The sequence below is a fragment of the Gracilinanus agilis genome, chromosome 3 (assembly GCF_016433145.1).
Source record: "Gracilinanus agilis isolate LMUSP501 chromosome 3, AgileGrace, whole genome shotgun sequence".
Classification (NCBI taxonomy): Eukaryota; Metazoa; Chordata; class Mammalia; order Didelphimorphia; family Didelphidae; genus Gracilinanus; species Gracilinanus agilis.
The window spans coordinates 683245080-683260990 of record NC_058132.1 but is presented as its reverse complement, the minus strand read 5'-3'; the positions used below and the strand labels follow the sequence as shown (position 1 = coordinate 683260990).

The 15911-nt window shown below is 43.4% G+C and overlaps 1 protein-coding gene across 1 annotated transcript; it reads right to left on the bottom strand.

The window, feature by feature from the left end:
- Positions 1–12667: 12667 nt before the first annotated feature.
- LOC123242076 (homeobox protein NANOG-like) lies at positions 12668–13534 on the bottom strand. Its single transcript, XM_044669568.1, has one exon. The coding sequence runs from the start codon at positions 13532–13534 to the stop codon at positions 12668–12670; it is 867 nt and encodes a 288-aa protein (XP_044525503.1).
- Positions 13535–15911: the final 2377 nt, after the last annotated feature.

The window sequence follows — 15911 nt, the reverse complement described above, 5'->3', positions numbered from 1 at the left end:
CTCAATGTGGTAACAACTCTTCCCATTGGATAATAAAATTGGAATCCTTTTGGAAGAATAATGGATCAGATTAATCCTGTAATTCAGAAAGCATTGCCTGCTGGAGATACCAAGACAAAAATGAAGATAATCTGTGTTTTCAAAGAGTTTGCAGGTAGTTTAGTAGTTTACTGAGAACAACAGGTATGCAAAGCCTATACAAAATAAATACAAATAACGAAGGGAGAAAGCACTACCAGTTGGGGAGATCAGAAAAATCTTCCTGTACTTTAAAAGATCACTTTATTTTGCAAGTAAGAATAATATGGAAATAGGTTTTGAACAATGATACATGTATAACCCAGTGGAATTGCTTGTCAGCTCTGGGAGGGGAGAGAAAAGAGGAGAGGGAAAGAATGTGAATCATGTAACCATAGAAAATATTCTTAATTACTTAATTAATTAAAAAAAAAGAAAGAAAAATCTTCCTGTAGAATGTAGCACTTGAGCTGGAGCTTAGAATGGAGCTAGGGTGTCAAGTGTCAGAGTTGAGGAGGGAAAGGATTCCAAAGGTGGAAGATAGAATTCTGTTACAACAAACAGGCCAGTTTGACTGGATCTCAGAAAGATTCTTAGGAAAATCAACAGAAAAGAAGTATACAAAGACAGTTCAGGGTCCAATGTGAAGAGCTTTGAATTGGCATGAATTGGCAAGTGGCCTGGGAGGAGAGACCCTGAGAGTAGATTTGCTCAGCTCCAGAGATGATAGCTGCAAGGGGACTGAAAAGTTTCAGCTAGGAAGTGTCTAAGATTAGATTTGAACCTAGGACCTCCTATCTCCAGGCCTAGCCATCTATCCACTGAGCCACCTTAGCTGCCCTTAAAAGATTATTTCAATTAGGACTTGGCAAATAAACTTGGGGGGGGGTACTAGAATAAATTTCATGATAATCATTATTATTATAAATGTCCCTTATAAACCAACTTTAAAAATCCGAATTTAAGATAAAAATAAGAGCATAATGGAAAAAAATAGTATTTCTTTTTTTTAAAATTTTTAATAATTTTTTTTTAAACTCTTACCTTCCCTCTTGGAGTTAATACTATTTATTGGATCCAAGGCAGAAGAGTGGTAAGGGTAGGCAATGGGGGTCAAGTGACTTGCCCAGGGTCACACATCTGGGAAGTGTTTGAGATCAGATTTGAACCTAGGACCTCCTGTCTCTAGGCCTGACTCTCAATCCACTGAGCTACCCAGCTGCCCCCTAAAAATAGTATTTCAATAAGGGTAGTATATATAGGCAGCCCAAGAAGCTCCCTCTGATCAAGGGCTATTTTCTTAGGGAAGTGGTAGGTTAATGTTTTTAAGACCTGGAAGATAAGTGCTTACAAGTGCACAAAAACATCTCTGCCCCCTCTCCTTCCCCGCCCCCCACCCCTAGCCTAGAGCTTTAATAAGGATGCTTTGATCTGGCTGGAGTCTCTCAGACAGCGCCTTCCTTGACATAGTTATTTCCAGTCATTTCCTGATTAGAATTGAGATGGAAATACTGCCAGCAGAAACTTTCTTTATTGTGATTTCCTGATTTTTCAGGAACAAAAATCAGGAAATACCAAGAGATTAAGCTTGAAAACAATCACAAAATCAACATCAGATCATTAGGATTGACACATTGGGTTGGACCTAGAGTCATTCATCTGCTTCCAACAGTAGCACCAAGCGATGGGATATAGTAGTAAGAGAACTGCCTCTGGAATCAGAGAATGGGAGTCGGAATCCTGGCTTTCTCAGTTATTGCTTGTGAGACTTTGGGATAGTCACCTCTCTTTTCTGCCACTTTCAATAGTCTCTGGTCATGACTCCACTCTCTCATCATCTCCACCCCACAGAAAATTGGACCCCACATCAGCACCCCTCTCCCCCTGCCCTGGCTCTCAGAGGTTGGAGCTTTTTCCTTCACCTTGCCTGGAAACAGATCTCTAGACTACAGCTGCTTCCTATAGTTTCCTACCCTCCACTCCTACCCTTTCCAGCACTCCTTTTATGTATGGTGTTAGAATGTAAGCTCCTTGAGGATGGAGACTTACCTTGTTTGCATATATATATATATATACATGTATGTATCCCCAGGACTTATCACAGTTCCTGGCACATAATAAATGTTTAATAAATGTACTCTCTCTCTTTTTTTATCTACCTGTCCATCCATTCATCTCTCTTTATCCATCTATCCATCCACATTCTCCATTTATCTCTCCACCCCTCTGTCTATTCATCCATCCATCCATCTTTCTAGCCATCCATTGTTCTCCCCATCCATCCATTTATCTCTCCATCCATCCATCTATCCATCATCTATCTGCCTATTTATCCACTGCTCTCCCCATCCACTTATCCATTTATTTCTCTCTATTCTTCTCTCTACCTACTTTTCTGGTCCCCCTTTTCTCTCAGCTATTAAATAAGGGCATTTCACAGTAGATCTCTAAGGTCCCTTTCAGCTATAACTTTTTTGTCATCTTTGGGCTGTGGACTCTTTCCTTGTGCATGGCTTATGTTAGAGTCTGTGGAGCCAAAAGGTATGATGGTGGTAAAGAGGGAGGTACCTCAGGCTGCTTTGAAGGAATGAAAGATCTCAGAAGAAGCAGACTGGCTAATGATGCTAAGGTGTCTTTATTCGGTACATTTTAACTCACTAAAGCAGTCATTAGGCCTAAGAGGAGACACCCAGCAGCATGAGAAGGAGACAAAGATATGTTCTGATCATTGTCCCCAGAGACAAGGGGATGATGATATCTCCAGTTGGGGATGAATCCATGTCAATCTGGGGAGAGACATGAAAGGAAAGTGCATCCATGGCCCAGTGAGAGGCAACTGTTCTGACCTGGTGTCTGGATTCTCCTCCCTTCTGTAAGAAATACAATTAATATCAAAAAGGATAACTTTAAAATTATTATAGGTTTTTAAATATGTATTAGTAGCCATTAGAAAATGAAGCCACGTGCCATTCTGGCTTAGTCAGTTTAAAAGGCTTGCCATTACCCGTCACCACCATGCTGGATCAGGAGCAAAAGAGGAAGTCCAAAACCAGCCCCTCAATTTTATCCTCCTGTCTACGTCATCACGTAATGACAGGAAACCAGTGGGCTCATGGGAAATGTAGCTCAAGGACCCCAAAATTTCCAATAACACACTTCTCTGAGTTTTCTGAGGGAACTTCTAGATCATCACAAATTACAGGCAGGGCTTCCCAGAGAGGGAGGGCCAAAAGTTTTATAGGAAAGAGTAGTTTCCAGCAGGTACATCTAATTGGTTTCCTCTTTGATATGTCAGTGGCAAGGAGGGACCAAGGTTTGGCTTGGTAGCTAGAGGTTTTCAACACAGAAACTTCCAGATACAGAGGGCAAAAAGGAAATTTCTAGAAAAAAATAGGCAGAAAAAAGGCAGAGGAGGGATACTCAATAGGAGGAAGGCATGTCTGTAGCAATAATAACTATGTCAAGAAAATCAAGGTCCCTAAAGAAGGAGGTTTGGGGAATGACAACAGGAGCCATAGATTAGGAGTACAAATTGAAGGGACTGGAAGACTAATTCCAATGAGAAGGACATCGAAGACTTGGAGGCAATGAGGCCAACAAAATGGGAATTTAACTTTGGGCTTCACAAAAGTTAGGAAATGTAAAAACAAAAAAAGTCAATAAAATTAATGAGAGAGAAAGAGAGAGAGAGAGAGAGAGAGAGAGAGAGATAGACAGAGAGAGAGAGAGAGAGAGAGAGAGAGAGACAGACAGACAGACAGACAGACAGAGAGAGAGAGAGAGAAAAGCAAGCACAGCGTCTGAGACTAGGGAGATGATAGTTGCTTTGTCCTCTAACCAGAAAGAACACATTTATAAAAGTCAATAATCATAGTTAACATCTATGTAGTGTTTACTATGTGCCAGGCACTACGCCAAGTTCTTTACAATTAATATCTTATTTGATCCTCTCAACAAACCTGGGAGGCAGGTGCTAAGAATTTCCCCATTTTATAGATGAGGAAACAGACAGACAGAGGTTAGGTGGCTAGTAAGTGTCTGAAGACAAATTGGAACTCGGGTCTTCCTGACTCCAGACTAATCCACTGCATCACCTAGATGGCTGATCTGAATTTACTATCTTTAATTCTGGGCCTTCCACTCTAGGAAGAAGTTGAGGGTTTACAGGGGAGTCAGAAGAGGATGGAAAAGGACCTTCTAATTCAGAGATTTTTTGATATGGGGGAAGAAGACATGGATGAGACCAAAGAAAGAAGTTTAAAAAGTGGACAAGGGTCCGTGACATCTAATCAGACACAAAAGAACACAATCAATTTTTAATGTAGAGCTTGGAAAGCTGCTTGGTTCTCTTCCACAGGCCATGGATGACGATTTCTTCACGTTCTACCTTTTTGTTCACATTCAGGGTTATTGGGGAGACCTTTCTTTTGGGGCACACATAACGCCCAGCCACTTTACAGCAAATATTGTTGTGTGTGTAATCACTGCACACACCTCCCCCCAAAAACCCTGAGGGAAACAAAAAACAACAAATGACTGACTAATACCTGGAAAAACCCGGTGGAGCCTCTGACACTTGATCCCTCTCTGTTGCTGCTGAGAAGGCAGTCTTGGCCTGGTGCCCTGCTGCCTTTCACTTTATATTATTTAAAATGTACTTGCCCTCTGGGAAGCAATCAGGGATATTCATCAGGCCACATGAAGCTGGACCAGTTTCCTTTAAATCATGAGAGATGGTGAGAATTATGTCATCTTGACATGAGGCACTTTTCCTCTTGACAAGTGGAAAAAGGCAGAAAGCCTTCTTACTCTACAGCTGTTTCTAGCCATGATGGTTACTTATTCCATTTTCTGGATTTTTAAATAATTCTGTGGCAATGTGGGCATTGGAGAAGTCACCTGTGAAATCAATCAAAATCCACTTCAGAATTCTGTGCTCACTGTTGCTTACTCCCTTGATTACAGCTTTCCATTCCAGGACAGTCTGACTGAAAGACTGAACAAAGTGTCAGGACTCCCAAATACGGGCTTAGATCGATGTAGACATGAGGATGATTTCTGGCAGGAGTTAGGAGAAGTGTGGGAAGGATGAAATGGGAGCCAACTTGATCTAAAACTTTGGGGAATATTCTCTAGACAAAGAGAAAAGGATGTTACTAAGATATCCCCCTTTCTGGGTGGGGGCAGAATAAAGATTTGGGGAGGATAGTATGGACAAAAAGTCAAGTCTAAGCACTTTTTGCTTGGGATTAACAATTGGCAAATAATAGGAGATTGTGTATACATGGAGTAATGTAGAATCTGTTTTTAAATTTAAAATTTATGCTTTCCTCTACTATTTTGCATTTAAAATTTAGATTTTTAATTGATATTTAAATTTAAGTTTAGATGTTTATGTTTAAAATTATATTAAAAAAAGGAAAATCTCTATTTTTATGTGTACTAGATTTGGTGGCCTATTAGGGTTGTGAAAGAGCAGCTGGTTGGCATAGTGGACAGAGTACCAGACCTGGAATCAAGAAAACCTGAGTTCAAATTTGACCTTAGATACTTGCTAAGTCACTTAATCCTATTTGCCTCCATTTCCTCATCTGTAAAATGAGCTGGAGAAGAACATGGCAAACTACTGTCATATCTTTCCCAAGAAAACCCCCAATGAGGTCATGAAAAGCCAGACTAGACTGAAATGACTGAACCATAACAACAAGGGCTGTGAAGGACCTTTAGATGCCAGCTAGAGGCATTTTATTTCCAGGCATACTTGTTTCCCTATCAGAGGTGTTCAATTCAGCAAGCATTTTAGGGGTCCCTGCTTTGTGTCCTGCTGGCCTATTAAGGATTCAAAAAGAGAAATTTGGAGTCGATCTCAAACTCCTAAAGGGCAGGGACTATTTCTTGCCTCTACTTTTGTAACTCCAGCTCTTAGTAGAGTGCCTGGAACATAAGAGATGCTTAATAAATTCATGCTGACTGATTGACTTGCCCAGAGTAGCATCATCTTCAGAGTTAGAATTTGAATCCAAGAGTCTCTTTTATTTATTTTTTTCTAGTAGCTTTTCTTTTTTAAAAGTCTCTCTTAACTCTGGAATCCCTATACCATAAGAAGGTTTCCTTCTGAGTCTAAACATTAATTAATAGTCTTTCTGTGCACCAGGAACTTTTTGGTAATGGCACATAAAACGGGCTTTTGGCCCCTGACCCAATTATTGGAGGGGTCTGTCCATGTTTCATAGATTTAAGGTGGGGAGGGAAAGGATGCACAGTTAGCAATAAGGTAGCTGCCACCAGGCTTTCCAGTTGGTGTCCACAGAATACTGGGTCCATTCTGTAGTTCAGGGAATCTGGAAGTAGCAGAAAAGCAGGGTGACGAAGAAGAAAAGATGGGGAAAGATTCCTTCTGAGCAAGGCAGAGGAATTGTTTGCCTTGGTAACATCTCTGTCTCAGTTCTATTCCCCCATCTTGCACCATTCTTTTTACTCAGAAGAGAAAAATGAAGCACACTTAGCCTGAAACTCCCTGCAAGTCATTTGACAAGAGTATTTAAAATAACCAATCTATAATAATCCTCCCACAGCCAGGAAAATCCATTAGTAACATTTAATCCCTTCACCAGAGCTCCAGAAGTTAGACATTGTTTTGGCCTCGGCTATAGAAATATTCATGTTTGGTCCCCAGTGAATACAAGCTATAGATTAGTCTCATTCATGTCAGTAGTTTCATGGTCCCCTAGAAAACAACGTGGCTTTCTCCATAACTCTGTAATCCAGGAACAAGGAATTAGATATAATTGGGGTTCTGCTGCCCTGGGGTTTGGCTATTTTTTATTTTCTGTCTTTTCTTTCCTCTAACAAAAATGCTATATTCATTCATTCATTCATTCAATTCATTTTATTTTATTTTATAAAATTTCATTTTCTTTATTCATTCACTATTCATTTTATCTTATTTTACTTTTGGAAACTCTTACCTCCTGTTTTAGTATCAATTCTAAGACAGAGATTAGGTTTGAACCCAGGTCCTCCCAACTGCATTCCAGGTGTGCTACCCAATGGACCATCTTGCTATCCCCATTCAGTATTTATTTTATTATTAAATAGCTAGCTAAATCGATGCCTAGTTAGCTAATGAGCATGAGAGGCGCTTCTTAATGACTCTGTGTATTTGGAAAATGAATTTCCGTCTGATTTAATTCAGTTTAACAAATGTTTGAAAGAGCCTGGCATATAAGGACACCTGACACCATAGAGAGATATTCCAGTGAAGATAATTTGGGAGTTTTAGTGAATGACAAGCTCAACATGTCCACAAAAAACCCTAATTCAATCTTAGGGTGCATTAATAAATGGATGAATGAAAAAGCATTTACTCATCAGCATATAGTGAGCAGCGTCTCAGTGGTGGTTCTGGAACTGAAAGGATCAAGTCCTTTGGGGTTTGGTGTGGCAGGCAGAGTGTTCAGAAAAATGGAAGGGACAGACTCACTATGTCCTGACCTGGTCCGAGCGCATCAGGGGTTTCTTTGGTCAGTTCTGGGGGCCACATTCTAGGAATGATACTGACAAGCTAGGAATTGTCAAGTTGGAGGGCAACCAAGATGGTAGGGAGGTTGGAGACCATTCCATAGGAAGGGCCATTCCATAGGATGTTTACTTTGGAGAGGAGAAGGTTTAGGGAGAGAATGCATCTTAAGGTATTTGATTAGAAGGAGGAACTAGAGGGGAAGACAGTATGGTTCAGTAGAAAGAATACTAGATTTGGAGTAAGAGCACTTGAGTTCAAAGTCTGACCCTGAGTGCAATCTTAGGCAAATCACTTAAGTATCCCTATCTGTGAAATGAGGGAGTTGGAGCAGATGAATTCTAAATTCCTTTCTAACACTAAGTCCATAGGCGATCCCCTTCCAGGACCTTTCCAAGCAAAGGTCAATTAGGCCCTTGTTGACTGTGTTGTGGGCAGGTACATGTTGACCTAGAGGCCTCTGAGCTCTGAAATTTTGGGTTCCTGCAGTGCGGTTAATGTTCACATCCTAACAAAGCCTCCCAGAACTCCACTTGGTGGCAGCTCGACCAATGAGGGCTTTAAAACAGCACCAATAGAGCAGATTCTGGGAAATGGGGAGTTGGACCACATTTCCTTGATCTAACTCCCCATTCCCCAAATTCTGCTCTGTTGGTCCTGGCTTCTGCTTCCTAGCTTTCCTTGATATGTCCTCCTGAAAAGGTGGGGAGAAAAAATCACAATTTCCTCCTGACTAGTGAAATGTCTAGGTGCCAGGGTAGTCTTTGGGAGAGCTCTTCTCATTGGTTCTCTTGGGAGAAGGAACAGGATGGAAGCTCCTGGGGGCACAGTTTCATTTTGGTCTTTGGGTCCTCAGTGGTCAGCTCTGTACCTTAGGAGGTGCTTTGAAAATGGGGAATTGATTAGAGGAGCACAGATGTGAGCCAGAATGGAGAGGGGCATTCATTAGCAAACCAGAGAATGTGCTCAATCTTGGGGTGAGTTCTTCCTTCCACTGAGGAGCAGACAGGCACAAGAGATCCTAGCGAGAAAAGGGGTCTTGGTTGATTTCCGGAAAGTAGTGGAGTTCCTGCTTTCTAAAAGATGGAGCAGTATGTAGCAGAGACTCCAGGAAGGAATTAAATGCTTGTTCATCAGATGGAATCAGAAGACCCGCTTTTTGTTTTATTTTTTATTTTATTTTATTTATTTTTAATTTTATTGATTAAGAAAAAATGCCCATGGTTATATGATTCATGTTCTTTCCCTCCCCTCCACCACCCCCCTCCAATAGCCAATGTGCAATTCCACTGGGTTTTACATGTGTCATTGATCAAGACCTATTTCCATATTATTGATATTTGCACTGGGGTGATTGGTTAGAGCAGTGATTCCCAAAGTGGGCGCCACTGCCCCCTGGTGGGTGCTGCAGTGATCCAGGGTGGCGGTGATGGCCACAGGTGTATTTGGGGGTGGCGAATAACTGTAAGGGGGCTGTGATAGTATGTGACAGGGGGCTAAGGTAATATTTTTTCTGGAAAGGGGGTGGTAGGCCAAAAAAGTTTGGGAACCACTGGTTTAGAGTCTACCTCCCCAGAGGAGATCTGCTTTTTAGTCCCAGTTCTGCCATCCACTGGCCATTTTCCTTTTCCTGGCCTGGACTTCCTTCTTTCTGAATTGACAAGGTTTGCCTAGATAGTCTTGAAGGTTCTTCCAGTTGTAGGGTTATCTATGTTATTGCTGGTAGAATGGAAACTAGTAGGATCTTTCTAGAGAGCAACCTGGTATTATGTTACGAGAATAATGATGTCCTTTCTCCCCATAATTCTCTTGTTGGGAATAATACCTGGAAGTGTTAACAAAAATAAATCTAGAAAAGAATCATCTGTACAAAGGGTTCTTTAGTTAACTCCATCATTTGCGGTTGCAAAACAAAAAGAACCAAAATTGAGAATAGTATAAGCATCCAACTATAGGGAAATTATTAAATGTTGTGGGACACTGATGTAATATGATTGGCTAGACAATCAAGTCAGTCCAGATTAAGGAATACAAATAAATCTAGAAAGATCTTTACAAAATAATGCAAAGGGAGAAAAAAAAGGAAAAATGCAAAATCAGCATATAGAGTACCATGAGCAGGAGAGTGGTGCCTGGAGTCAGGAAAACTCATCTTCATGAGTTCAAATGTTACCTCAGATACTTATAGCTGTGTGACTCTGGACAAGTCACTTTACCCTGTTGGCCTCAGTTTCCTCATCTGTCAAATGAACTCAGATACTTATAGCTGTGTGATTCTGGACAAGTCACTTTACCCTGTTGGCCTCAGTTTCCTCATCTGTCAAATGATCTCAGATACTTATAGCTGTGTGACTCTGGACAAGTCACTTTACCCTGTTGGCCTCAGTTTCCTCATCTGTCAAATGAGAAGGAAATGGCCAACCTCTCCAGTATCTTTGCCAAGAAAACCCCAAAGCAGGTCACAGAGTTGGACACGACTAAAAAAAGAACAGAATGACAATTGGCCACTGAAGAGGAAAAGTAGAAGGAAATAGAGAGATGAAGAAATCTGAGGGAGGCACAGAGGTGATAGAAAGGTTTGGGGTTTGTTTGTTTTTTTAACACTTTGTGGGAAGCAACATGGTATAACAGAAGGAGCCATGAGATTAGATAACCTGAGCTCAAATCCAGACTCTACCATTGACCAACTGCTTGTATGATCTTAGCCACAGTATTTGGTGTCTCCAGGCTTCCTTCACCTGTAACGTGGCTGGGGTAGGACCAGACGGCCTCTGGGATTTTCTCCAGTTCTAAAACTATATCCTAGGGCATTTGGTTATTTAGATGTAGTTATCAAGCAGGTTGAATTGGTCCCATTGCTGTTCAGTAATACGTTCATAGCTTGTTGAAAGGCAGCTGCTCCATCCATCACTTCCCACGGTCATCCTGTGTCTCCCCTCACTTTGGTGACTAAACTGAGGCGGCCTTGTAAAACAGCCGCCTCCCCTTCCTTTCCTCTCACTGTCTTCTTGGACTCTCTTCAAATACCCCCAATTGGGATTTTCTTGGCAGAGATAACTGGTGTGGTTCATCACTTCCCTCTCCCTCTCATTTGACAGAGGAGGAAATGGAGGCAAATGGGGCTAAGTGACTTGCCCAGGATCCCACAGTCCGTGTCTGAAGCTGGATTTCAATTCAGGAAGATGAGTTTTCCTGGAGCTCTATCCACAATGCCAAGAAGCTGTCCCCATGTCCTCTTCTTAACTTTCTATAATCTGGCTTCCAAATTCGTCTTTCAGCCAAAAGTACTCTCTCCAAAGTTACCAGTGATGACCATGTCACCATGGCTACTCAATAAATTTAAATAGTTCTCTCTCATCTGGGTCAAATATAACATTCTCTGGTGTGCAAAGCTTTTCCTAATCCAGCTCCTACCCCAACTTTCCAGTTTCCTAACTTCCTCCGCTGAGAGCTGTGAACTCCTCGAAAGTCCAGATTATCTTGTTTTTTCTATTTGTATCCATGGCATTTAGCACCTAACTGATTGAGAAAAGCATTTATTATTTATTCATTCCCTTTTCCCCAGGGCTTACCACTTGCCCCAGCTCCTTACCCTGTGTGTGCCCATTTCACTTGATCCCACCACATTTTCTAGCTCTAGAACTATGATCAAAATAACACTATCCTAGGGGGCAGCTGGGTATCTCAGAGGATTGAGAGTCAGGCCTAGAGATGGGAGGTCCTGGGTTCAAATCTGGCCTCAGACACTTCCCAGCTGTGTGACCCTGGACAAGTCACTTGATCCCCATTGCCTAGCCTTTACCACTCTTCTGCCTTAGAACCAATACACAGTATTGACTCCAGAAGGTTAGGGTTTAAAAACAAAACAAAACAAAAAACACTATCATTGTTCCTGGATTTACTCATGGGTGCCGCCATTTCCTTTGGAGGACTAAAGTGCTTCTCCTTGGACAGCATTTCCCAGTGTATGCTGTTTCTTTCCTCCTCTAAGAATGTAAGCTCCCGGAGGACAGGAACTGTGTTTGCTTTTGTATTTATATCCTCAATGCTTAGCACAGTTCTTGGCACTTTTAGTAAACACTTAATACTTGCATTTTTATTAATTTATACACGCATTCCTTTCTGCATCTATTTATTTATTGTAGTAAACTAGACCTTGAAAGAAATACTTGCAGAGCATCCACACCTCTCTCAGATCTCCCTCCATCAGTGCAAATGACAGCCTGTCTCTAACGTCTAGGCTCAGGGAGATCAGAGATGAAGGGGGCCACCGTCAAAAGGGAGGATTGGACTCCAGCTCTCCCAGACTCTCGTGCCAGCCTTCTCGCGGCCTCAGCTTCCCTATAACAGGTACATAATCAATTTGGTGAGTTGTTTTGAAATCATAAAAATCATTTCCAAAGAGCCCCGACCAAACGTAAGACCAAAACTGCTGGGTGCTGCACCCTCCCAGGCAGGAGCAGGAGTCAACACGGCTGGAAGCTACTTTTTTTCTCTCTCCTAGAATTCCAGAGGGCTCAATTCGGCCATCACTAATGCTTCCATTGATGGAGACCCTGGGAAATCAGTCCCCCCTCTGAATGAATGCTTTCATTTAAAAAAAACAAACAGATTTCAATGAAATTCATATCTAGGCTTTATTGAAAGGCTGATTCGTACGCAGCCATTTGGTATTAGAAAGGTAAAAACAGCTCAAGTGAACTCCATCCCGCCTTGATTCAAGGAAGAATGAACAGGATGATGAGTGCCTTTCACTACCCTCAGCCCCTGCCCTCCCCCTCCCAAAACCATCCTAGTAACAGAGTTCAGAGACAGAAAACCTAAAGCTCACCCAAGTGGGTGCCTCCCTTCCTTGGCTGCCAGCTGCCATCCTAACTGGGGCTGTCCAGGCTGGTCATTTCTATCCGGATTGGGGAAATCAGAGTTTTTGTACCAAACCTAGAGAGCTTTGTAAACCCCTCAGGAACAGTCCAAAAGGAACAAACTTCTACCTCGTCCGTGCAAAGCAGCTGCCCACCCAAAAAATACCCGTCACAAGTAGCAGAAAGCCAGGAGAGAAGAGCCCACTGAGAAGAAAGGGGCATTTCATGGGGCAGATTGGCACAATCAGGGGTGGGGGACAGACTGATCTTAGGGAGCATGACTGTCTTCCAGGGATGGCTTGGGAGCGTCACTGGCCTCTGCACAGTCAGAGCTCTTCTCCAACTGGACCAGGTTCCCCGGCGATCTGGTGGGGAGGTGTGGTGGGGGAGCCTGTGTGGGTGGGACAGGGGGGGTAGAAGAAGCCACATAGGCCTGTGACCTCGAGGTGCAGGCTGGGTGGGAGGCTTGGGGTGCCACCTGAAAAGGATGGTGAGCCTCTCCACAATTCCAGAGACAGTTCTCTGAAACCTGGCAGCTCCTTTCTGGGTAGGCTTTGGGATGATCACACATAGGGTCCCCAAGAAATGAAGAAGGGAGGCCGAGGTCTTGTGGTCCAACTGCTGGTTTAAGCCGAGGCAGCCTGTGGCGTTGGCCAGGTTTGGGCCCCACGACCTCCAGTTGTGGGTTCTTCTTTAGTTTCAGTCTCCATTGCTGGAACCATTTCCAGATCTGTCTGCGGCTTAGCCCTAACTGCTCAGCCAACTGGAGGTTCTTCTTTTTGTTAATGTATTTGGATTCTTGAAAGCAGGCCTTGAGGACCCTCAGCTGCTCCTCAGAGAATTTCGTCCTGGTGGTCCCTTTGCTGGCATAGCTCTGACTTATTTTGCCTTCCTGGACCTGGGGCTCAGGGCTGGCGGAGGAATTCAGGGTGTCAGGAACAAGTGGATCCACAGATGAGGGAGCAGGAGAGGAGGCTGACCTTCCTAGGGAAGGGGATGTGTTGGACTCTGCCATCTGGGGCAGGGGCTCAGCCTCAGTGTTGGGCAAGGTGCCTCCCTCGGCCCCTGGGGGCCCCAGATCCGATGCAGAAGGGTTCAGGGCTCCAGCTGAGCTAGCATCGTGGGAATGTTCCATGGCCAGGCACCAGCCTCAGGAGCCCTGCTGCATCCTGTGAGCTCAGCCCCAGGACGGACTTTTTAAGGGGATCCAAAAAGACTAGAAAATCCCATCTAACAAAAGCTTATTTACTCTGCCCCAAATAAATGCACCTGAGGCCTTGGGCTTCCTGGCTGCTAAGAGGTTGGATTGTAAATGAGATCATTAACTCATTATCAGAGCCCCCTGGCTGCCCCAGGACCCCCCCCCCCCTTTGGGGGGAGCCGAATTCAGGATTGCCTGGAAGCCCCAGACACTGAGCTGCATGTTTCTGAGCCCCTAAGAACGTTGGGGTGGCACTCCCTGGCAATAAATTAGATTTTACTTTAAAAGTCTTTGTCTTAGAATTGTGCATGGCCATTTATAAGGTTTTGTGACAAGCTGCTTCATCAGGAGGATCACGGTGGAGGAAGAGCAGCTGTTGGCCCTTGAGGGTTTTTTCCAGAAAGATTAGGGGGTTGTTGGGACTCAGCTTTCAGGTCTTGTAGTAGGTTGACAGAAGCATGGAAAAGGGGCCACATAAAAGGGTTCTCCCCTCTACAGATTTTCTTAGAGCACTTTGGATCTCACCTCGGTTTTCATCTCAACTTACCTAGTATTTAAAAAATAAATAAAACCCGTACTTCCTGTCTTAATAACAATTAAGACACAGAAGAGGTATAAGGGCTAGGTAAATGGGGTTAAGTGACTCACCCAGGGTCACACAGCTAGAAAGTATCTGAGGTCAAATTTGAACCCAGGACCTCCTGACTCCAGGTCTGGTGCTCTCTCCATGGTGCCACTTAGCTGCCCCTTACCCTGCCTACCTACAATGATACTTGGGCTTGTAGGATTATAGATTTGGGGCCTTATAGATTATAGAACCTGAGAAGTCATTTAATCCACACTGCTCATTTTAGGAGCAGAGCAGGTAGGTGACCCAGTGGATAGAGTGTTGGGCCTGGAACCAGGAAGACTCTTCTTCCTGAGTTCAAATCTGACCCCAGCTACTTACCAGTTGTGTGACCCTGGGTAAGTCACTTAACCAGTTCTTTATCTATAGTAGGAGCTGGAGAAGGAAATGGCAAACCACTCTGGGATCTTTGCCAAGAAAACCCCAAATGGGGTTGAGAAGAATTGACTGAACAAGAGCAACAACTCCCTGAGTCCAGGCGCAGGGCTCTATGGACTGAGCCACCTAGCTGCCTCCTCATCTGTGCATGGTAGGGGCTCACCATCGATTTGTTAAAGTGGAGGAACTTCATGCTGGCCCTCTCTCCTCCTCCTGTTCAATGAAGGAGAAGGGCCCCTTGCTTTTGAGGTGTTCCACTCTTTTCTTAGAAATCACCCAGTTTCTAGAGAGAACAGAGTGGGCAAAGAGTGCTTTTTGGCACCTCTGGCTCCCTACGAGGATGAATAACTAACAGGCTTGGTCAGCGCAATCTATGGGGAGAATCAAGCTGTCTAGACCTCCCAGCTGCTTCTCATTAGGGGATACAGACCTCATTTGGCTCTGGGTTTTGTTTCCAGCCTGAATGAATATGGGGTGACCTCATTCTTCCTGTGCCCCATGGCTCCCGTGGCAATGGAAGGGGCAAATTCAGCATGTAGCTTACTGACATGGCGAAGGGCTATTGGCCCCAGATCATCTTACTTTTCTTCCTTAAATTAAAGAAGAAAGCTCTTTACACTATCCAACCACGAATGACGATCTATAGCCAAGGTTCTAACTCAAGGAAAAGATTGCTTAGAGGAAAAATGGACCAACGAGACCGAATGGACTTTTCATCTTCAGTCAGTTAATTAGCATTTAAAAATTCCTTGCTTGGGGAGCTAGGTGACTAAGAGAGAGCCAGGCCTGGAGATGGGAGGTCCTGGGTTCAAATCTGACCTCAGACACTCCCTAGCTGTGTGACCCTGGGCAAGTCACTTGAACCCCCATTGCCCACCCTTACTACTCTTCTGCCTTGGAACCAATACACAGTATTCATTCTAAGATGGAAGTTAAGGGTTTTATTTTTTTTTTTAATCCCTTGCTTCAAGCACTGGAATCACAAAGACAAAAACTCAAGGCATATATGTTCAGGAGGGACAGACAAAATGTGGGTAAGGAAAATGGGACAAGATTAATCCACTGAGTCTCCTCAATGGATTTGATAAAACCATAAGCTATAAAGGGTGGTTAAGAGAGATAATGAGATGCCAGGTATGGCCTCTTCAGGCTCTGAGTGACCTATTTGCTTATGAAAGGACCAGAAATACAAGACTGTATTCTTTCCTCCATCCATTCACCAATATGGTGGAGTGAGGATAGAGAGCTGAATTGGGGGACTGATCCTATGAACAAACAAGCTACTCAAGAGACAGTTGAGAAAAA